Raw genomic sequence first — 23,560 nt, 5'->3', positions numbered from 1 at the left:
TAGAAATGAAAAAGGTAGATTTTTCTTTTCTTAATGGACTAGAGCACTTTGGGGATTTTTCTTACTGTTATTTGATTGTCGTTTGTATGCATTGCTTCTATGTTCTACTTGAAAACGACAATGAAGAATGGGGACCAGCCAACAGCTTTGCATTGAAAAAGTTAGTCTATTAACGAGACAAAAAGAGGAATAAAAGATATTTTTTCATGTGAAAGACCTTATCCAAATTTTGAACCAAAGAAACAATTACCCAATTCTCCATTTCTCCACTGCGTTCTCTTCTCTTTTAACACCTTTGCACTTCAACGACACCTCGCTTGCTTTCTCCAAAAGCCAGTTCTTGGAACCCAACATGGAAAATGCATTGACTTTGCTAGAAACATGTTCAAACATGGTGGAATTGGAACAGATACATGCCCAGATGTTTAAAAGAGGCCTTGTTTCAGATGTCATCCCCGCAAGCAAGCTCCTAAGTTTCTGTGTTTTACCCAATTCTGGCAATTTGGCTTACGCCCGAATGATCTTCGACAGATTTAGCAAACCCAACACTTTCATGTGGAACACAATGATTAAAGGATATGCAAACAGTAATGAGCCAGAAGAAGCTTTACATCTTTACCATCAAATGGTCTGCCATTCAGTTCCGCACAACAATTACACGTTCCCTTCACTGCTTAAAGCCTGTTCTTGCTTGTCAGCGTTGAAAGAAACCCAACAAATCCACGCTTGCATCATAAAGATGGGGTTTAGCTCAGAAGTCTACGCCATTAATTCCTTATTGCACGTTTATGCCGTAACTGACAGCTTCCACTCGGCAAATCTTCTGTTCAATCGAATCCCAGAGAGAGACATTGTTTCTACAAACTCGATGATCAATGCATATGCGAAATGTGGTGAAATGGGGAAAGCCAATGCGTTGTTTCGAAACATGCCGGAGAGAAATGTTATTTCATGGACAACAATGATTTACGGATTTGTTAATGCAGGCTTGGATAAAGAAGCTTTGTACTTGTTTCATGAAATGCAAGTGGCCGGTGTCAAACCTGACAGTGTGACACTGGCAAGCACTCTCTCGGCTTGTGCCTGTCTTGGGGCATTGGACCAAGGCAGCTGGATACACTCTTATATTGGAAGGAATCAAATCCATATCGATCCAATCTTGGGTTGTGTTCTTATAGACATGTATGCCAAGTGTGGCAACATGGAACAAGCTCTCAAAGTTTTTGGAAATCTGAAGAAGAAAGATGTCTCTACCTGGACAGCAATAATTGCAGGTTTTGCAATTTATGGACGGGGAAGAAAAGCTCTTGACTGGTTTAAGCAGATGCAGAGTCAAAACGTTAAGCCAAACCTCATCACTTTCACTGCAATTTTGACTGCTTGTAGTTATGCAGGGTTAGTCAATGAAGGAAAATCATTATTTCAAAGCATGAAACCTGTTTATAAGCTGAACCCTTCAATAGAGCATTACGGTTGCATGGTTGATCTTCTTGGCCGTGCAGGCTCGCTGGAAGAAGCAAAACAGTTGATTGAGAAAATGCCTTTTGCGCCGAATGCTGCCATATGGGGGGCACTCCTTAACGCCTGCTGGATTCATAGACATCTCGAGTTAGGCAAAGAGATAGGAAAACTCCTGATCGAACTCGACCCAGAACATCATGGAAGGTACATTCATTTGTCAAGCATTCATGCTGCAGCCGGAGAATGGAACCAAGCAATAGAAGTGAGGAGGCGGATGAAAGATTTGGGAGTTCGGAAACTTCCTGGCTGCAGTGTCATTAGCCTAAATGGGATAGTTCATGAATTTTTTGCCGGGAATGGCTCTAATTTGCACATGGGAGAGATTTGTCATATGTGGCAACTGATGGCAAAGAGAATGAGACAAGAAGGATACGAACCTGTAACAGGAGACTTGTTACTTGATCTTGAGGATGAGGAGAAACAAACAGCAATCCAACAGCACAGTGAGAAGCTTGCAATGGCCTTTGGGCTAATGAGAAGTAAACCAGGAGTAACAATTCGGATTTTCAAGAATCTACGGGTTTGTGAGGACTGCCATAGGGCAGCGAAGCTCGTATCAAAGATTTATGGTAGAGATATAATTTTGCGTGATAGAGTTCGTTTTCATATTTTCAGGGAAGGGAACTGCTCTTGCGGAGATTACTGGTGAAAAAAGATTGTGAATTGCATTGTTCTTTCAGAATGTAATAACAAACATTATTCCAGTACATGATATATTAACGGGAATGATTATGCCTTTGCCAGACCAATAATTTGATTTTGTAACTATAGAGCTGCAGAAAATACAAAGCAAGGCAGCCGAAAAGGAGAGGAAAAAAAAACAAACAAGAAGAAAGGCAAGAGTGACATATTTCTACAAAATTGACACAGTTCAGTTGGTGCTAAGATGCTGAGTTGCAGTCCAAGATTGTCCAGGCTCTAACTGGGTATTTCCAATCTGAAGTAAAAAGAGACACCAAAAAACAAAAAGAACATCAGAAAAATAGTTAAAAGGCATGTTGCATAAAGAATAACATTAAGAAGTAGTTCAATTAACATAACATCTCCCTGCTGAATGATAAAGCCAAATTTACTAGAATAAAGAAGGCTTAAGGTAAGGGGACAAATAATACAATAATCAGCTCAAAGCGCATATGGACAAACTTGGGAGGAAATGTGATGCAGCGGAATGGATAGAACGGGATTTTACCGGCCTAACCCGGACGGAGGAATCCTAAATCCACCTAAAAGAACTCCACAAAGGGGAAAACCCCCAAATTGGAGATGAAACTCAACTCTAAATCAATTATCAAAATATTCAAGTCTAACTATTACAATAGATATGGTGGCTATTTATAGTCCACTCATCAAACGACAACAAAACAACTACTGAGATAAACGATAAAAGCACATCCAAATTAATAAGCTAATACAAACAACATAGAAATATAAAAACGATTACTAATAACTTAATCTTCCTACATCAAAATGTCAACTAGAATATATTTTGTTCAAGTTTTAGCCGTCACTAGAAATTTTGTACCTTAGCATTTTCCACACAGACAAAATCCTTATAGCAGGCTTCCATCTGCAGATGTGGGTTCCACAACACAGCATCGGTCCAACTACAACCATGAAATTTGCAGGAGAGCCAAGAATGTAAAACACATAAATATCATAGAAAATTTGTAACTAAATTAGAGTAAACCGACGAACCAAGCTTCAAACTCACTTTGTATTTCTGATAGATATTACATCCCCTAATCCGTTATCAAGATGCAACTCACTAGGAGTATCCAAGTATATGCAATCCACAAATCCAGGAAAAGTGACCACGTCCCTGTGTACGTAAAATAAACAATCGGAAATGAAGAAAACCCAGGCCTGAACATTCAAAAGATCCTCTCTTTCACTTGCTGGAATCAAAATTTTCGTTTCCATATTGTATGGTAATAAAAGCATGTCTCTACATGAATTTGATACAAACCTTTCTTCCTTGCCTTCCAGTGGATTCTTTGGATCAGGGACTTTATTTAGTGTTTTGCAGCCTTTTAACCCTCTAACCGATGCCCCTGTTACAGAAGCCTGCATGATAAAGGCTATTGATAGTAATTTGTTTTCTTCCAAGCATTTATGGTAAATAAAGGTTGCAAATACCATGTAAACTGAAACTCCTAGAGCCTTTGAGAAATTTGAGATCACAATCAAAACATGAATTTATACAACAAGTTCAGAAAATGATTCAAATTGAAAGCAAAAATTTGGATTGCCAAGCAGGAAGGTTGGATACTTACGCTAAAGTACGTGTGCAGGGCAGTACTAAATGAGAATGGCTTGTTGTCTGTGTTTGTAACAACAAGTTCGGTCGAAAGGCTGCGCGATTTCAGCAATACCTAGAGCCAATAGACCACTTGTAAGTCCATCGTCTGTAAGACGTTATAAGGAATGCACACAATGTTCGGCATTGCAACTTGCAGGCAAGCTGAAAAATGAGCTACCAGTGACAATTACATGAAATTCAGTTTTATAACTAACCTTGTATAAAGCCTGAAAGCTGAAATCCCACATGGAACGACTGTAAGGCCTGTCCTTAAGCTCTAAAGTTACGACGGGATTTCCTTCCACAGTTTCGGAATCAACAATTGACCAATCCACGTTTCTTGCAAATCCATGCTGTCAATGGTGTAAACACCCCCAAAGTTCAGTACATAGTCACATCTGTACGTCTTAGCAACACCAGAGATAAAAGAATAGAAAATAACACAGTAATAGATATTGTACAGGAGAAAACATGATTATCGCAAGATGATAGACGGAGAAAATAAGAATAAATAAGAGGATACCTGCTGCATCTGACCAGGTCCAAACTGTGGAAAACAATGTGGAATACCTCCACTATCCCAAGAGAGATACAGTTAGTATTTGAGAGAAATCATGCTCTTTGGTAAATAAGTAAATCAATGTGGGAAGATCGACATTATTTAAGTTGAAGTATGATATTTTATGGTTATTTTGTTTTTGCTGCCTCAGGCATGTCAACATAACCTAGACAAAAAGTGCTAAGGTGTAAGCGTGTGTAGTCACGGTCTAACTCATCCCGCAAGAGAAAGAAAGAAAGAAAGAAAGAAAGCAAAAAAAAAAAAAAAGGAACCTGATTGGTTTCTTCTTATTGAAGACAGCATCAGGCCGAATGAAAAGGAGGTCCTTGCCATTTGGGAGTTTCCAAGATGTAATGCAACCTCCAAATAAGTATATATCAGCCTCACTACAAAAAGGTATAATGCAATCATCTATTAGAGAAATTCTTCATATGAATCTGTATCAGAACTCATTTAATGAGCAATATAACTTTGTAATGTTAAATCCCATCTTAAGTCTAGAACTATAGGTTTAGTCCTCTAACTTTTAAAACGATGCGAAACAAGTCTCCGATCAATCAAATTGTCCCAAATTAATATTTTCATTAATTCAACAATTAAAATCTCGACGGAAAAAGGCACCAGCCGAGATTATAATGATCAAATGGATGGAAGGGCACGGCCCCTAGTCAGGAAGAAGTCGGGCATTTTTCTGTTGAGAGACAGAAATTTCCATACTAATTTGGAACAATTCGATAGGACGGGACTCATTTTGAGACGTTTTAAAAGTCAAAGATCAAAATGATGTTAGGCCTATAATTAGAAGACTACAAATGAGATTCAAGTCAATTAGTCAAGGAAGCAAAAGCAGAAAGATACGATAATTGAAAGAGGAAAAAAAAAAAAAAAAAACCACGTGTTTTACTGACCTACCCTCAGCAGAGGTCAGAACGACTTTGGGCAAGTTTTCTTCTCCTTCAGTGAGCCTCACTCCCAAAGACCTCTCTTTGCTCAGGCTTGCAAAGGCAACACCGGAGTGCCTGTGGTCACACACACGCACGCACAACCAAAATGCACATTCAAAATATCTTGGCATTTCAACTTGACAGTGGTGACGAGATTTTCAGCTAAAAAACGCACAAAACCATAATTTTCTATGATATGATTTCGGAACAAAATTGTATCTTTCTCATGCGTAGATAGATATTAAATTCAAGGAATAAAAAGGAGGAGCTTACCGGTTGACTCTGCGAAAAGTTAAACGGGTCGGAGTAGGGAGCGAAATGGGCATAGAAATCATCGCCATCTTTCTCGGCAAAACGTCTCTGCTTTGCTGAGCTTGTGGGAGGCTTGGTGATTCGGTTGTTGTTTAAGCCGTCGCCATTTTTGTGCTTGTTAAAATTCGGATATTCTTATGATTCTCAGTTTTTTTTTTTTTTTTTTTTTTTTTCTTTTTCTTTTAACTGATATTTCTAAATTCCTTCCCAACAGGTGTTCACGAATCGGATTACGGAGGCCTCGTTCACTTCGCAGATTTGAGTTTTCAATTCGAGTTGAGATGTGATATTTTCTGAGAGCTTTTCACTGTAGCAGAAAAAGTTAAATGTGACATTTTCTGAGAGCTTTTTACTGTAGAAATTTAAAATTAAAAACTCGAATCGGTAAAATGAACGAGGTCTTAACAAGTCAATCCGTAATCTAATTTGTTATTATATATTAGAAAAATCTCAATCCATTAAATTTCAAATTCAATTCAATCCGTAAAGAATTTCACAGATTGAATTACGAATTCGCTGATTATTTATGTTTTAGACCTTGACTCTTGTAGCTCATTTCTTTTCTCAATATTATCATAAAATTAATAACAAAATTAAACAAAAACACAACATAATATAAATTAAAATAGTTCCACAAAATCTAATTCATTACATCACATAAACGGGATTAGAATTCAGGATGGGGGTGACCCTACTCTTATTTTGTCCCTCCTATCCACCTCCATACCCGTTTAATTTTAAACCGGATAGATATGAGAAAATCCCCACTAGAAGAACTATCCTCACACCACATCCATTTACCCATTAAGAAAGTAATATTTATTATTTATAATTGAAAAATATTATAATTAAAAGGATAGCTTCCTTTTTTATTTTTGATACTTTTCCTTTTCTTTATAATTTTTAATTATTATACATATATTTTAAGATTTTTAAAGTATATACAAAGTAAGCAATAAAGACACTAGCTCTGTATATAAAATACAAGTACACATAATTAAGTTGGGAATGGGACGCTGTCCCATCTCCGACTCAAAGTCAGAATAACTACCATAACCGCCCCCGCCCTCATATATGGTCCGTTCACTTCGCTGATTTGAGTTTATAATTCGAGTTGAGATGTGATTTTGTGTGAGAATTTTTTACTGTAGTAAAAAAGTTAGATGTGACTGTTTCTGAGAGCTTTTTACTGTAGCAGAACTCGAATTATAAACTCGAATCGGCAAAATGAACGGAGCTATAGTGTTTCCATACCCACCTTGGCGGGTACCTATTCTCATCCTTAAATATAAAATTGAAGTCTTTGACACAAAATTTAGCATAAAGTTCAAGTCTTTGACAATGATTTAGGATATGTTTATTTTCATGACTTAAGTCATATTATTACAGTATTTTCTCTTATAAAAATTTAAATTTAATTTTTTTATTATAATATTTTTCTCTCACATACACGACTTAAGTCATAACTTAAGTCATGCAAAAAACACAAGCCCTTAAAATGTATAATTCAAATCCATAATAACAGACAAACTTCAATAAGTAAAGTCATCATCATTTACCAGCATTAATTTAAAGTAATTCAACATCGATACATTAGTTTGGGCTTTAGTTTTGTATTAAATCTACCGTACAGACAAAATCGAGATTCCTTTGATGTATACTTAAATTATATATATATATATATGTATTATATAATTAGAAAAATAATATTTACATATGTTATTTAAAAATTTATAGAAAAATATAATATATATAGATATATAAATATAGTTTGAATTAACGGATTATATGATTGAGCAATGCTTAATCTGCAATTAATTTATTATCACAGGCTGCTTCGGGGTCTTTACACATGTAGTAAAATTTTAATAGTAGGGCTTAAATCTTAAATGTAGAAAATTTTTTAAAATATTATAAAAATAATAAAATTTTTATATTATTACAATAATAAGTAAATCATTATATGATACAAAATGTGAAATTATTATGATAATGACTATCTAATTTTTATTATATTTATAATATTTTGAAAATTTTGTTAAATTTTAAAAGTGAAGAAAAGTACATGATTTATTGTGGTTTTGTACAAACCTATTACTTATATTATTATAAATAATTAGATGTCATTACAACCTTTTATTTTATTTTTATTAATTGAATGTAAATTGTTTAGTTTTGATGGTAGTGATATAAGTAATATTTTTCTATCAGTGCTATTTCTGGTTTTCCCCCTTTTTGCGATGCAGTGTATCTCGGCTGCTTTCCATGTTGGGGCCCAATATAAAGAAGAACCTGAGCCTGAGTCCAATGAGCCCAAAATGGATGTCCAATTCCCATGAAACTATTCAAGGGCTTGAGAAGCTGTTCGCCAAAAATTCTATGCATAAAATGACTCCACGCAAGCGCACGCAATCGAATAAATAATATAGTAATGAGTAAAGTATCATCTCCACAGGGACTGAGTTAATGAGGAATTCTATTATAAAAACCAGTTTTATCAATATGATTGAGAATAGTTTGAATGCCAAATTGATATTAATTAAGTGAAAAGAATGTATAAGACCAAAGACTGTAATTTAAATGCAGACAAGAGGTAAAAGTCAACAAGATCTGAGCTTAGAGCTGTGATTTAATGATGGATGAAGGCTACGATTACTGATTTCCCCTCGGTTGCAACTCTGACCACGATTTGCTATACGATTGCTATAGCAAAGTTCATCTAGTCAACCTAAAATTCTACATAATCATCTTCCGACAGATTTATGCTTGTAATTCCTTAAACTAAACCAACATATTTCTATGTGTTTTAGTTTACAAATCTGACGTTAACATCAATTTTAATGGGTTGTACAAGATAATAGTATATTCTTATACTATCTCTTACATTATCCAAGCTAGATCTAACTCAACCAACCTTTCCAGAATTAGCTTAAATTTGTGTTTTCTTACTAAATGATGGCCTGTCACTTAATAGAAAGTAAACAATAAATACGCTTGAATAAACCAGATGAAAATTACATTATCAATCAAGATAGCAAATAGATCTTCATTGCAACTTTGGTTCCATCAATAATCCTAGCTAAGGAATTTAGCTCATGTTTAGTTCAACAAAATCAGAATTAATAACAAATAACAGATCCATAAGGTCTCGGAAAGTAAATACAAAGAGAAAGAGAAAACAGCTAAACTAGAATCTGAGGTCAAAAACCCCTGTGTATCCGTGTTGTACTCTTCTTTTCTCCAGCTCCAGCGTCCAAAATCTCCTGTACTCTCTTCTGTCTCCGTTTCCAGCTCATCCAGGAATTCTGTGTGCCTCCCTGATTTTTTTCCTCTTCTCTCCCTCTGGCGTACTATACTCTTCTTTTCCTTTATATACTAGGGCATGTTGAGGTGCCCTAGTGACAAGTGTATGCATGAGAGTCATGATTGATGGTCCCCCCTCCTGGTGCTCTTACAGCTGTCCCGTCAGTGCTTGGACCACTACCAGCGCTAAAAGACAAACTGCGACAGCTTGCTAATTTTTGGCTGCTCCTGCTTTTGCTGCGACTTTGCTGCAGCAATGCTATGGCATTGGGGGGATTTCAACCTTTGTGTTTTCTACCGTGCTTTTCTCACCAAAAGCCTACGTCAGCACCTCCTGTGGACATCATGCACTAAGTTTCCAGGGTCAATGCAATGAGTTGAATTGAGGAATAACTTCAAAATATAGCAAGATTTCCCATAAATAACAACTTTCTGCGACACGGAAAAAGATTAATAAATGCTATTTAAAATACTAACACAAATGCATTTTACCCGGAGAATATAAACAAATATTAAGCCTAAAAATATGCTAAATAACTCTATTTCTGTGAGTTATCAAAAGCCCAACTCGATTGGAAGATGGATAGTTGCAAAACGCAAGACGCTCACCGTCGCCGGAATCCGCAGCAAAAGAGATCACAGACAAAGCTTCTTCAGTACCAGAAGATGCTTCGAGCGGCTTTGAAGACGAAGAAAAAAATGGCGGTCCAGTTTATGGTCCAAAGCCGCCGAGGACTCGCAGTGCTGAGCTTTGGGGACGGAAGCCATGGCGCTCTGGGACTCCCGACTTCTCTGATGGGAATCGGCGTCGACGCCTACGAGCCGACCAAAGTGCTTTCTCTTCCCTCCGATATCGACGCCGTAAGCGCTGGCCACTACCACTCGCTTGCCGTGACTTCGCAAGGCCAGCTTTGGGCGTGGGGCCGAGACCTCGAAGCTCAGCTTGGCCGTGGTCGTTCTTCTCCCAGGTAAAATTACGCTCTTCGGCTATTTAGGGTTCTGTTTTGGCAAAATTTTGTTTGTTGCGCAATTGTGAATGTGATTTTTTTTTAATTTAATTTTTTTATTTTTATGTAAGGTTTGAGGAAAATGTGTGTTATTTTCGATTTTCTGTTTCTGTCTAGAAATGATCTTTGGAATGAAGCTTATCAATGTTACAGAAGTGTACATGTGCATTATACTGGAATTTCTAATTTTTCGAATTGAACTTTAGAGCCTGCTTGGTAGGAGAGAAAAGTGGAAGGAAAGAGATTAGTGCAAGAATTCTGAATCCATGATTGTTTGGTAGGAGAGGGAAAATGAGAGAATGGGTTGGGCGAGGGATTTTAAATCTTTTAAAGAATAATTCAGTTTTTTCAAATATGAAGAGAATAGAGGTGGGAATTCATACCAAACACAATAAAAGGAATGTCATTTCCTTCCTCTCTATTTTTCTCACCTAGCTTATATCCCTTTCTTTCATTTCTATTTTCTTTTCCTCTTACCAAACACTGCCTACATTAAGCAAAGATGAAGTTTTTAAACTTTTCTTTCTTCTTTAAACAATCACGTCTAGTTACGTACATCTTGTTCATCTATGACAAGATTTGGCCTTTTTTTTTCCTTTTTTTTTGGTGTTCATTTATTGGAAAATCTTCTTTTGAAGGGGATGCTTGCTGGTTATTCACTTATTCTGAAATGCCATTGATAGGTGTCAAAAGGAATTCCGAACAGTTTGCTTATAGTAATGTTTGTAGGAGTTCTCATGGATTACTCTTTTGGTAGAGATTCATGGAATGAGCCCAAGAGAGTAATAGGATTGGAGCAAGTAAGAGTTAAAGCGGCATTTGCTTCTGGCGTTGTTTCTGCGGCCATTGGAGATGATGGATCTCTATGGACTTGGGGAAAGTCTAAGCGTGGCCAGCTTGGTCTTGGAAAGGAAGTCATTGAGGCTGTTGTGCCTTCGAAAGTCGAAGCGCTTGCCAGAGAAAAGATAGCTAAGGTGTGCGTGCGCTTATGCTTATGGCTGATTGGTGTTATGATTTTCAATTGACTTAACTCACAATTTTCAGGAAAAGTAGAAAATGAATGAATTGCAAGACTGGTGTTTATTAGTCTGCTTGAACCCCATTTCCTTGTTTGGCAGGTGACGTTTGGTTGGGGACATGCTCTTGCACAGACTGAGGATGGGAAATTGTTTGGATGGGGTTATTCAGCTGATGGTAGGTTAGGAAGCATTGCAGGGACTCTGGAGACATCTCCACTGGAATCAAGTGCAACTGAAAACAACAAACTGTCAAGTTCGACATTAGAGGCTGCAGAGAAGCTGGTTTTGGAAGGAGTGGAGAAAGAGAAAAACAGGCCAATAATTTGGGAGCCTCGTTTAGTGAAAGAACTACACGGTGTTCATGTTCTGGACATTGCTTGTGGCCTTGACCATTCACTGATCCTTTGCGGTAGGTAGTGTATTTATGTCTACATTTATGTGTTTGTGGATCAGTAAATCCATCAAGATTCGATCTAATCATCTGGTTTTCAGGTGATGGAACTCTGTTAAGCTGCGGGAGCAATGCATATGGGCAACTGGGCAGAGTAAAACAAGATCTAGGAATGTTTCCTGTTGACATAAGCTTCCATCTAACATCTGTTGCCTCAGGTCTTGGCCATTCTTTGGCAATTTGCCGAGTTTCGCTATCAGATGATTCAAAAGGTGACCCCACAAGCATTGTTTCATGGGGATGGAATCAAAGCTCTCAGCTCGGAAGGGTGGGACCGGAGAGCACTCTGATGAAGGTCAAAGCATTGGAAGGGGAAACTCCCGTTTCGGTGTCAGGAGGGCGTGTGCATTCCATTGCCCTGACATCAAGTGGAGAAGTGTGGGTCTGGGGTTGTGGTAAGAATGGAAGGCTTGGGTTAGGAAGCTCCATTGATGAAGCTGAACCGGTTTTGCTCTATCCTCTAGAAGATTATGAAGTGTTACAAGTTGTATCAGGTTTTGATCATAATTTAGTGCTAGTAGCTGAATAATGGGCCCATTTAGTTCGCTGATTCGAATTTTTTAATTCAAGTTGAGATGTGACTTTATTGAGAGCTTTTTACTATAACAAAAAAGTTAGATGTGATTGTTTCTGAGAGTTTTTTACTGTAGTAAAATTCGAATTCTAAACTCAAATCGGTGAAATGAACTGGGCTATGTAATCTGCTGAACACAGTGGCTTGATTGCGTCATTGTTACATCAGTTTTGTATGTCTACATGAGCTCTAGTATTATAGGCACAAAAATAAAACGAATAGCAGTGCAATAATGAATAGCTTTTCAAAATTTGCATTGCTTCTCAGTTGTTTTAGGTTTCTTTACAGAAACATTTAAAAACGACATAAACACCTAAATACTCGGCTATCTATATTAGGGGCGTTTGGTATGAGATAATCTCAGGAGGTGGGAATGAGAATATGAAAGATTCTGGTATAATTATTGGACTTTTTTAAAACCTAAAAAAGTAAAGCCTATAGGATTTACATTACTACATTTTAGAGTAATTCTAAACCTACCTAATATTATTCACTTTCCCAGGAAAGTAATACACGAGAATCAAAATCTCTCTCACCCATTTTTTCTTAGCCCAGACGCCTATCTTGTCCAACTTGTTGAATCTCTTCCGTCGCCACCGCTGCCGCCGCCCGATCCATTGCGCTGTCGCTGCTTTCCGATCCACCACTTGATCGCCAGACGTATCTAGCCCTAACCTCTCTCTAACCCATCTTTTTCCAGACCCAGCCGCCTCTCTCTCGTCTAGTCTTCCGTCGACCACACTGCCGCCGCCTTCTGATCCACCACGCCGTTGCCGGACCTTCCTCTATCGCCACCACCAGTATGATTCCTTTTTTCTTCTTTCCTCTGTCGTTGCCGATCTATGTTAGTTTTTTTTTATTATCTTGATTTCAATTTCATACGGGCATCAATCTCATTTGTCGCATTGATGGATTGTATAGGTGGTTTTCTTTTCAATCTGTGATGTTAATTTTTTAGTTTTTTCCGCTTTTCTCCTTGCTGAATCCGTATGAGCATGGTTTTTTTTATCCCCAAATTTATAACAAATTTAACTTAACATAATCTGATGAAGATGTATAGGTAGGAACTCTTTTCGATATGTGATGTTAATTTCTTGGTTTTTCCTATTTTCTCCTTGCTGAATCTGTATGAGCATGTTTTTTTTTTATCCCCAAATTTTTAATAAATTTAACTTAGCATAATTTGATGAAGATGTAGGTATAACATAATCTGATGAAGCAAACTTAACATAAAAATTGTTATTGCTAATTGTAATTCATATACGAAAAATATGTTTTTTTAATACATAATATTCTCATGCACAATCAAACATAATAATGTAGTATTATTGAGAGTTTGAGACAATATTTTTATATAGAATCAAATACAATAGTATATTATTCTTAAGAATTATATTCTTTTCTATCACTTTCCTCCTCCTGATTTCTACAAAGGCCCTTATGTATTTTCTTGTCATACCACATAAGCACTTAATAACGACGAGAAAATTTAAAGACGTTATAAACATCTTAAAAAGACACAAATGTGACAGTAAAAAACGACGAAAAAATGAAAACAAACTAAAGTTGGTAAAATTCTTAAAAACGTTGAGGAATTTGAAGGTGACATAAACATATGAAAATGATAAAACGTTGGAAAATAGAGAAATACATGAAATTGAAAAAAAAGAAAAAGGAAGAATGATTGGGGAATAATGTTAACGACACTAACTCTAATCTTATCTGTTGTGTATTATCTGGTAGGGCTGTACATAAACCCGAATAACTCACAAACTCAATCTACCACACCCTAACTTAACTTGAAAAAGGCAACTTATAGCATTATTTTTTATTTTTTGACCCACTAAATGTCTGGCCCGAGATGTTTGGGACGGTTTATAGGTTGGGTCTATAATAACCTGTATACCCTAATCCAACCCGCACAAATATGCCTGATAAGGAGCTTATGAGTGTGGACTGATAAGGATGGTTGCTGTTGCAGTGCTTGCTTTGGATGGATTTGAATTAAGTCTCTAATTTATGTTTGCTTTATGTTTGATGTTGGATGAACTACTTTGTTTCATGTTTGATGTTGGATTGAACTTTGAATTGCTATCTATTTGATGATGGACTAATCAGTATTATTTCTATTTGATGATGAACTTTGAATGTTGGATTTATGTTTGATTATCAGTATTATTTTTATTTGATGATCAATATTATTTGATGATGAACTTTGAATATTTGATTGAACTTTGATTCTTTGAATGATGAACCCGACCACCCAACCCACTCTACCCCGCCCCAACCCAACCCAAACATCATTGGGTTGTGAAATTTTTCTAACCTTGTTGGGGGCCAAATATGTGCAACCGACACCCTTTGAGGCGGGGCAATAAAAAATTCTACATCGCACCAATCCAACCCATGTACAGTCCTATTATCTGATATGGCATATGTGTTGTCATTTTTACATTGGTAGATGTTTAAAATATTATCACGTTAATTTATAATAAGAGATTGAATATATTAATATAAAAAAATGACAATTTACTAAAGGCAACAGACTGGAAAAACGTCAAAACATCTTAAAACAAGACATTTTGCTTGTAACATGATAAAAGCATTTAAGAAAGAGATAACATTAAGAAGAGCAATATTAAAAAAATAAATTAAAAAAAACAACAATTTGAGAATTGATGAAAACTTTGGAAACGACAGCCTTTGATAGTATAAACTAGTGGAATATCCATGCGATTGCACGGATATTAAATAATTTAATTAATACTGTGGGAAAAAATATAGAAAAGATATTTAAAAAGTGTAAAAAAACATGATACATAATAAAAATGTATGAAAATGGTATTTAAAAAGTATTAAGAAATATGATACATAATATAAACTTTATTTATAAGATGTTGTCAACTTCTAACACATATGTATATATTTATTTACATGTATATTTATGTAAACAATAATATACATACTTATTTATATAGATACACAGGTTTATTTATAAGTTTACTCTTTCCTGTTTTTTTTTTTTTTTTTGTTTCTTCTGAGCTGCAATGAAGAAAAATAGAAACAAAAAGATAGTTAATATTAGATTAGAATCAATATTAATAAATGTGTTTATATTTATTAAAATATTTAATATAATATACAACACATAATATTACCTCATTTATTTTCTTTTTCTTGAGGAACTTGAGGAAAAGGCAGATTTAAGTGGGACTAAAACAGATTCGATTGGCTGTGAAACTGTTGTAGTAGAAGGTAAATACAATTGAGGTTGATCGTCGTTAAAAGTTTTTAAAATAATTTTGTCAATAAAAGCACCTCCACTACGAAACTGTATGAGAAATTTTTTTGACATTCCTTTTATTTGTTCTGAAATTGGAGGAATCATGTAGCGATCAGTGTACCCTTTTTCGTTAGTAAGTGTAGAGCAAGCTTTGTTAATAAGGGATTGTACCGTTTTACCGAATATTACAGTGTTTTTCTCCCTGTGCATCTTCAATTTGAACATTTATTTTGTACCTGCCAAAAAAATTACATTACATTTATTATATTTGTGAATCGGGGAATTTTTTTTTAGTTAGTAGTAGAAGTTATTACCAAGTTAATGGCATTGTAGACAGATATCCATCAGTGTCACACCACCATGATCACAATGTTCCAAATTGTTGCACCTATCTATAACACTTTGTGCATGCATAATAAAACCATCCTTGATACGGATTGATGTCAATTATAGTTGCTCTAACTGTATATTTTGTTTTTTATAAAATAAATAAAAAAATACTTTAATTGATTATATATAAATAGTGTGTTTAATAAATTATAATTATAAAGTATTTACTCGATTCTGAAATGGATCCAATACTCGTAATTCTACTATGGTAATGCGGTTCATATTTTTTGCTCGTCTAATGATAGTGTTGGCTTTGTTGACGGTGCAATATAGTCTATAGTTTGAATAGAATGCCGAAACCTGTAGGAAAATAAATTTTATGGTTACAGAAAATATATGAATAAAAGAAAATAGAAAAAAATATATGTGAATAATACAATAAGTATTATTTGTTGTTATACCTTTGTGTAATTGTTTGTGTTTCAGCTATGTGTGAATCTAAATAATAGAAGGTACCAACGTGTTTGCTAAATAAAGACCTCCTGTAATAAAATGATATTAGCAACTACATTTATAAGAAATTTGAATAATATATTATAACATGAATAATAACTTTGGTATTGTTTTGTAGCCATGGCTGTAAAAGCAATTACAATTGGTTCAGTCATTGTTGTCACAACATTTTTATTGAAACGTTCTGCAGCCTCTCCCCACAGCGTTACACTTAATTGTTCTTCTCTGTGTACAAAAATGTACAACATAAGGATAATTATTTAAATATGTTTTAATCTTCTTAATTTATTGTCGTAATAATAATTAGAATTGTATTTACCTTATATTTTAAATTGTGAAACTTCTTCTCTTCACAATTCTGTCACTGATGGCTGATTCTTCAATGGAATGATATAAGTCGACCAACTACATCTGATAAAAATAATAAATTTTCAATCAAATAGTTTTAGCTATTATAAAATAATAAATATTTGAGTAGATACTATAAATAAAAAAAATACTAAAATAAATAAACCTGATAGAATATCGTTGACGTCGATTTTTGGAGGAAGTTGATCAAATTCGAAAAAATTAAATTTTTGTCGAGGAATTTCAGGCATATCTTTAGGAACATGTTTAAAAACAGTTGCCCTAACAATATGTAGTATTGCTATGTGTGGAACAACTTTGTATCTTGATTTGTTCCTATCGATGAAAAAGTTATTAATCTCATATATACTGCCTTCTTCAATTATTTGGCTGATGTAGTCAGCATCTCTTGATCGGATAACTGCATGTATTGCTTCGTGCTGTCAAAGTGTGAATTAAATTCTTATTTGTTGTATAGTAAGTAATAAATATATTTTTTTTGTAATATTTATTTTTATTCATATAATAATATACAAAGATAGCATATTTCATTACCTCTTCATAAACCAATAACATGTCCAGACTGATAAGTTCTCCTAATTTATAATTTGTATTCCTCCATGAGCGACATATTCGAACACGAATAGTCAGATGTGTTTCACCAAGTTTTAGTACTCTTATTGGAGTAAACATTTTGGTGTGAATTGAAAAAGATGTTGGAAATATAAAAATCAATAATATATAAATAAGAATAAGTATTGTATTATAAAAATTTATTTTTACAGTTTAAAAATGAGAAAACATATTAATATATATTAATATGTATTAGAATGTATAAATCACTTGGTGATGTTACTCTTGATAAAGCTACAGATAATTGACCATGAGAGAAAATGTCATTTTCTAAGTATGTACCAACTTTTTTCCTTGATTGACCTTGGCTTTTATTTATTGTCATCACATAACAAATTTTTACAGAAAATTATCGTCTTTTTAACAAAAATGACCATTTTGATTCATTTATAATCATTTCTATTCTTGGTATATATACTTTATTGTTTATATCAACTGAGTTAATAATTTCACCTTTGATAATTCTATTTATTAATTGCGTGATTATTATACGTGTGCCATTACATAAACCTATTGATTGATTTAGAGTGTTTTTTTGGAGTTTTTAGTGTTCTTAGGGTTTTTTGTATTTTTTTGGGTTTTTAGGGGTTTTAAGGATTTTTAGGGTATTTTAGTGTTTTAGGGTTTTTTAGTGTTTTAGGGTTTTTTTAGGATTTTTATTGTTTTTAGGGTTTTTAAGGTTTAGGTTTTTTTACGATTTCTTAGGGTTTTTATGGGGTTTTAGGGTTTTGGGGGTTTTTAGGGTTCTTTAAGGGGTTTTAAGGTTTTTTTAGGGATTTTTACGGTTTTTAAGGTTTATTTAGGAATTTTTATGGTTTATTTAGGGTTTTTTAGTGTTTTTAGGAGTTTTAGGGTTTTTAAGGGTTTTTAGGGTTTATTTATGGGGTTTTTTTTGGGATTTTAGGGGTTTTTAGGGTTTTTCTAGGGTTTTTTATGGTTTTTTTAGGGTTTATTTAGGGTTTATTTAGGATTTTAGGGGGTTTTAAGGTTTTTTTAGGGTTTTAGGGTTTTTAGTGTTTTTTAGGGTTTATTTAGGGTTTTTAAGGGTTTATTTAGGGTTTTTTTTTTATTTTTAGGCTTTTTATGGGTTTTAGGGTCTTTTAGGGTTTATAAGGATTTTTAGGGTTTTTTTTAGAGTTTTTAAGTGTTTTTTATGGTTTGTAGGGCTTTTTAGGGGTTTTTACGAATTTTCAGCTTTTTCAATGTTTTAGGGTGTTTTTGGCATTTTTAGGATTTTAAGGGTTTTTTTAGTGTTTTAGGGCATTTAAGGGTTTATTTAGGGTTTATTGGGTTTATTAGGTTTTTTTTAGTCTCTTTTTAGGGTTTATTTATCGCCTATTTAGGTTTTTTAGGATTTTTTTTAGAGTTTTTTTTTATGGTTTTTAGGGTTTTTTATGGGTTTTTAGGGTTTATTAAGGGTGTTTAAGGGTTTCTCTTAGGGTTTTTAGGATTTTTTAAAGTTTATTTTGGATTTTTTAAGGGTTTGAGGTTTTTTTTTAGGGTTTATTTTGGGTTTTTTACGGTTTTTTTTACAGTTTTTAAGAGTGTTTTTAGGGTTTATATAAGGTTTTTGTTTTGTTTTTACGGTTTTTAGGGTTTTTTTGGGGTTTTTAGGGTTTTTAGGGGTTTTTCAGGGTTCTTTAAGGGTTTTAGGGTTTTTATTGTTTATTTAGCGATTTTTAGCGTTTTTAGGGTTTTTAAGGTTTTATAGGGTTTTAAGGGTTTATTCATGGGTTTTTAGGGGTTTTATGGTTTTTTGTGGTTTTATGCGTTTTTGGGGTTTTGGGGGGTTTTTTTATGGTTTTCTTTATGATTTTTTAGGGTTTTATGGGTTTTATGGGCTTTAGGGCTTTTTAGTGTTTTTTTAGGGGTTTTCAGCTTTCTTAGTGTTTTTAGGTATTTCTGGGGTTTCACGGTTTTTTAAGGTTTATTTAGGAATTTTTAGGGTTAATTTAGGGTTTTCTTAGAGTTTTTAGCAGTTTTTTACGGTTTTTTAGGGTTTATCTATGGTTTTTTTGGGATTTTAGGGGTTTTAGGGTTTTTCTAGGGTTTTATGGTTTTTTTTTGTTTTTTGAGGGTTTTTTAGGGTTTATTTAGGGTTTTTTGGGATTTTAGGGATTTTACGGGTTTTTTTAGGGTTTTTTGTGTTTTTAAGCTTTTTAGGGTTTTTTAAGGTTTGTAAGTGTTTTTAGGGCTTTTTAGTGTTTTTTGGGTTTTTTTAGGATTTTTATGGGTTTTTAGTGTTTTTAGGGTATTTTAGGATTTTTAGGGCTTTTTAGGGTTTATTTATTGCCTATTTAGGTTTTTTAGGGTTTTTTTAGGATTTTTTATGATTTTTAGGGTTTCTTTAATGATTTTTTAGGGTTTATTAAGGGTGTTTAAGGGTTTCTTTTAGGGTTTTTAGGATTTTTTTTAAGGTTTATTTTGGATTTTTAGTGTTTTGAGGTTTTTTAGGGTTTATTTAGCATTTTTTCACGGTTTCTAATAGTTTTTTTAGGATTTATATAATGTTTTTTTTGGGTTTTTATAGTTTTTAGGGTTTATTTAGGGTTTTTTTGGGGGGTTGTTAGGGTTTTCGGGTTTTTTCAGGGTTTTTAGGTGTTTTAAGGGTTTTTAGGGTTGTTTATTGTTTATTTAGGGTTTTTAGGGTTTATTTAGGGTTTTTAGAGTTTATTTAGGGTTTTTAGAGTTTTTAAGGGTTTTAGGGTTTTTTTGTGTTTTAGGGGTTTTTTAGGGTTTTATGGTTTTTATGGTTTTTTAGGGTTTATTTAGGATTTATTTAGGGATTTTAGGGTTTTAAGGGTTTTTTAGAGTTTATTTAGGGTTTTTTAGGATTTTTAGGGGTTTTAATGGTTTTTTGTGGTTTTTAGGGTTTTTTTTATGGTTTTTCAGGGTTTTTTAGGCTTTTTAGGAATTTTTTAGGGTTTTAAGGGTTTTTTATGGTTTTTAGGGCTTTTTAAGGTTTTTCAGCTTTCTTAGTGTTTTTAGGAGTTTTTGGTTTTTTAGGGTTTTTTTCGTGTTTTTTAGAGTTTTTTTTTTGTTTTTAGGGTTTTTTAGGGTTTTCATGTGTTTTTAAGGGCTTTTTTAGTATTTTTCTAGGGTTTTTTTTAGCATTTTTCAAAGGTTTTTTAGGGTTTTTCTTAGGTTTTTTAGGGTTTTTTTTATGATTTATTTTTAGATTTTAAGGGTTTTTAGGGTTTATTTAGGGTTTTTAGGGTCTTAGGGTGTTTTAGGGTTTTAGGGTTTTTTAGGATTTTTTTTTGGGTTTTTAGGGTTTATTTAGGATTTATTTAGGGTTTTTTGGGTTTCGGGTTTTTTGTGGTTTTTTAGGGTGTTTTAGGATTTTTTGAATTTTTTTAGCGTTTTTTTTTTTTGGGTTTTCATGGGGTTTTAGGACTTTTAAGTATTTTTTAGGGTTTTTAGGTTTTTTAAATTATTTTTAGGGTTTTTTTTTTTTGGGGTTTTAGGGGTTTTATGCTCTTTTTAGTGATTTTAGGGTCTTTTTAGGATTTTTTATGGTTTTTATGATTTTTTTAGGGTTTTTAGGGTTTTTAGGGTTATTTAGTGTTTTTAGGGGTTTTTTGGGTTTTTAGGACTTTTAGGGTTTTTTCAGGGTGCTTTAAGAGTCTTTTAGGGTTTTTTATTGTTTATTTAGGGCTTTTAGGGTTTATCTACAGTTTTTAGCATTTTTAGTGCTTTTAAGGGTTTTTTTTAGGGTTTTTAGGTTTATTTAGGGTTTTTGGGGGGTATTTAGGGTTTTTTTAGAGTTGTTTAGGATTTTTAAAGTTTTTTTGGGTTTTAGGGTTTTTATGGTTTTTTTAGGGTTTATTTAGGAATTATTTAGGGGTTTTTTTTAGTGTTTTTTCAGTTTTTTTTAGAGTTTTTAGTGTTTTTAGGGTTTTTTGTATTTTTTTTTTGTTTTTAGAAAAACCCTCAAAAAACCCTAAAAACCAAAATAAGCGATAACTAAACCCTAAAAAACTCTAAAAACCCTAAAAACACATAAAAACACTAAAAAGACTAAAAAAAAAAAACCTAATAAACCATAAATAAACCCAAATAAACCACAAATAAACCATTAAAAACCTAAGACCCCTGTAAAAACCTAAAAAAAACCCTTAAAACCCTTTAAAAACCCTAAAAAATACTACAAAAACTCTAAAAAAGTCATAAAAAAACCTTTAAAAACCCAACAAAACCCGAAAAAAACCCTAAATAAAGCCTAAAAACCCTAAAAAACCCCAAACCCCCCTAAAAACGGCTTGAAAACCCTAAAAAATGCTTAAAAACTTAAAAAAAAAACCCTAAAAATCCCAAAAAATCCTAAAAAACTATAAGACACCCGAAAAAACCCCTAAAAATCCTAAATTGACCCTAAAAAGGTAAAATAAAAAATAAAAAATAAAAAAAACCCCTAGATAAACCCTAAAACATGCTAATAAACCCTAAATTAACCCTAAAACAACCCTAAAAAACCCATAAAACCCTAAAAAGGCTAAAAACCCGAAAATCCCTAAATAACCCCTAAAAACCCGAAATAAACCCTAAAAACCTTTAAAAACCCTAAGAACGCTTAAAAACCCTAAAAACCCAAAAAAAAAAAAAACCCTACGAAACCCAAAAAAACCCTAAAAAACATTAAAACCCCTAAAAACCCACAAAAACATTAAAAACCCTAAAACCCCTAAATAAACCCTAAATAAACCTTAAAAAAAATACTAAAAACCCTAAAGAAATCCTAAATAAACCCTAAAAAACCCTAAAAACAATAAAAACCCTAAATAAACCCTAAAAAGCCGTAAAAATCCTAAAAACCCTCTACAAACCCTAAAACCCCTAAAAGACCCTTAAGAAACCCTAAAAAACGCTTAAAACCCAAAAAACCCCTAAACAACCCTAAAAAACTCTAAGAAACCCGAAAAAAACCCTAAAAACTCTAAATAGACCCTAAAAACCCTAAAAAGGCTAAAAAAAACCCTAAAACCCTAAAAACACTAAAAATACTAAAAAAACCTAATAAATCCTAAAAAACCCTAAATAAACCCTTAAAAAATCCTTAAAACCTAAAAAACAATAAAAAAAACCATCAAAAACCCTATAAATACCTTAAAAACCTTTAAAAAAACCCTACAAAACCTAAAAAAACCCTAAAAACCCTAAATAAAGCCTAAAAACCCTAACAAACCCTTAAAACCCCTCAAAAACGCTTAAAAACCTAAAAACCCTTTAAAAAATCCCTACGAAACCCGAAAAAAACCCTAAAAATCCTTTGAAACCGTAAAAAACCACTACAAAACCCGTAAAACCCCTAAGAACCCTAAATAAACCGTAAAAAACACTAAAAACTCTATTAAAAAAGGCTTAAAACCCCTAAAGAAACATTAAAGAAACTCTAAATAAACCCTAAATAAACCCTAAAATATTACTAAAAACCCACAAAAAAACCATAAAAACTCCTAAAAACCCTAAAACAACTCTAAAAACCCTAAAACCACTTAAAACCCCTAAATAAATCCTAAATAAACCCTAAAACCCAAAAAAACCCCTAAAATCCTAAAAAACCCTAAAACCCCCCAAAAAACCCTAAATAAACCGTAAAAACACCTAAAACCCTCTCTCTCTAAGAACACTAAAAAAATCCTAAAAACCCTAAAAACCTTAAAAACCCTAAAAAACCATAAACACCCCAAAAAACCCTAAAACCCCCAAAAAACCCTAAATAAACCATAAAACTCCTAAAAACCCTTTAAACCCCTAAAAAACCTAAAAACCATAAAACCTTTAAAGAACCCTAAAACCCAAAAAAAAACAAAAAACCATAAAAACACTAAAACCCCTAAAAAATCATAAAAAATAGTAAAAAACCCTAAAACCCATAAAAAAACCCTAAAAAATGCTAAAAAAAAACCATAAAACCCTAAAAAACCTCAAAACCCCTAAAAACCAAAATAAGCGATAAATAAACCCTAAAATACCCTAAAAACACTAAAAAGGCTAAAAAACCTAAAAAACCTTAATAAACCATAAAAAAAACCCCTAAATAAACCCTTCAAAACCCTAAATAAACCTTAAAAACCCTTAAAACTCCTAAAAACCCTTAAAAACCCTAAACAACGTAAAAAAAAAACCCTAAAAAGACCATAAAAACCATTAAAACCCCTACAAAACCCTACAAAACCTGGAAAACCCTAAATAAAGCCTAAAAAACCCTAAAAAACCCTAAACCCCCCCTAAAAAAATCCTAAAAACACTTAAAACCCTAAAAATACGCTTAAAACCCTAAAACCCGCTAAAAAACCCCTACGAAACCTGAAAAAAACCCTAAAAACATTTAAAACCCCGTAAAGAAACATTAAAAAACCCCCAAAACCCATTACAAACCCTAAATAAACCTTAAAAACCCTATAAAAAAAAACTAAACCAATCCTAAAAAAGGCTAAAAACCCCTAAAGAAACCCTAAAAA

The 23,560-nt window shown here is 33.3% G+C and overlaps 3 protein-coding genes across 3 annotated transcripts; 2 read left to right on the top strand and 1 right to left on the bottom strand.

Annotated features, from left to right (window-relative positions):
• The first annotated feature begins 279 nt into the window (after window positions 1-279).
• LOC21397733 (pentatricopeptide repeat-containing protein At5g66520) lies at window positions 280-2,189 on the top strand. Its single transcript, XM_010096957.2, has one exon. It carries the CDS (start codon window positions 353-355, stop codon window positions 2,168-2,170), a length of 1,818 nt encoding a protein of 605 aa, XP_010095259.2. The 5' UTR covers window positions 280-352; the 3' UTR covers window positions 2,171-2,189.
• Window positions 2,181-5,813, bottom strand: LOC21397732 (putative glucose-6-phosphate 1-epimerase). The gene is made up of 10 exons (XM_010096956.2): window positions 5,597-5,813; window positions 5,288-5,398; window positions 4,652-4,765; window positions 4,344-4,395; window positions 4,036-4,173; window positions 3,795-3,893; window positions 3,488-3,585; window positions 3,233-3,340; window positions 3,044-3,125; window positions 2,181-2,458 (listed from the first exon to the last, which is right to left on the bottom strand). The coding sequence occupies exons 1-10, from the start codon at window positions 5,662-5,664 to the stop codon at window positions 2,393-2,395; spliced, it is 936 nt and encodes a 311-aa protein (XP_010095258.1). The 5' UTR covers window positions 5,665-5,813; the 3' UTR covers window positions 2,181-2,392.
• A 3,698-nt stretch (window positions 5,814-9,511) lies between these two features.
• Window positions 9,512-11,945, top strand: LOC21397731 (ultraviolet-B receptor UVR8). The gene is made up of 4 exons (XM_024164861.1): window positions 9,512-9,906; window positions 10,703-10,919; window positions 11,064-11,373; window positions 11,457-11,945. Exons 1-4 carry the CDS (start codon window positions 9,518-9,520, stop codon window positions 11,942-11,944), a joined length of 1,404 nt encoding a protein of 467 aa, XP_024020629.1. The 5' UTR covers window positions 9,512-9,517; the 3' UTR covers window position 11,945.
• Window positions 11,946-23,560: the final 11,615 nt, after the last annotated feature.

The sequence above is a fragment of the Morus notabilis genome, unplaced genomic scaffold, assembly GCF_000414095.1.
Source record: "Morus notabilis unplaced genomic scaffold, ASM41409v2 Scaffold11, whole genome shotgun sequence".
Taxonomy (NCBI): domain Eukaryota; kingdom Viridiplantae; phylum Streptophyta; class Magnoliopsida; order Rosales; family Moraceae; genus Morus; species Morus notabilis.
This window is presented reverse-complemented; position numbering and strand designations above follow the sequence as displayed.

Excerpts from the sequence above, each read along its gene's own strand:
- LOC21397733 (XM_010096957.2), top strand. The coding sequence starts at position 353 with ATGGAAAATGCATTGACTTTGCTAGAAACATGTTCAAACATGGTGGAA.
- LOC21397732 (XM_010096956.2), bottom strand. The coding sequence starts at position 5,664 with ATGGCGATGATTTCTATGCCCATTTCGCTCCCTACTCCGACCCGTTTA. Across the intron at positions 3,126-3,232 it reads ATATCTATCAGAAATACAAA|TTGGACCGATGCTGTGTTGT; the intron begins GTGAGTTTGAAG and ends TCATGGTTGTAG. Across the intron at positions 2,459-3,043 it reads TCTGTGTGGAAAATGCTAAG|ATTGGAAATACCCAGTTAGA; the intron begins GTACAAAATTTC and ends TTTTTACTTCAG.
- LOC21397731 (XM_024164861.1), top strand. The coding sequence starts at position 9,518 with ATGGATAGTTGCAAAACGCAAGACGCTCACCGTCGCCGGAATCCGCAG. Across the intron at positions 9,907-10,702 it reads CGTGGTCGTTCTTCTCCCAG|AGATTCATGGAATGAGCCCA; the intron begins GTAAAATTACGC and ends CTCTTTTGGTAG. Across the intron at positions 11,374-11,456 it reads CCATTCACTGATCCTTTGCG|GTGATGGAACTCTGTTAAGC; the intron begins GTAGGTAGTGTA and ends TCTGGTTTTCAG.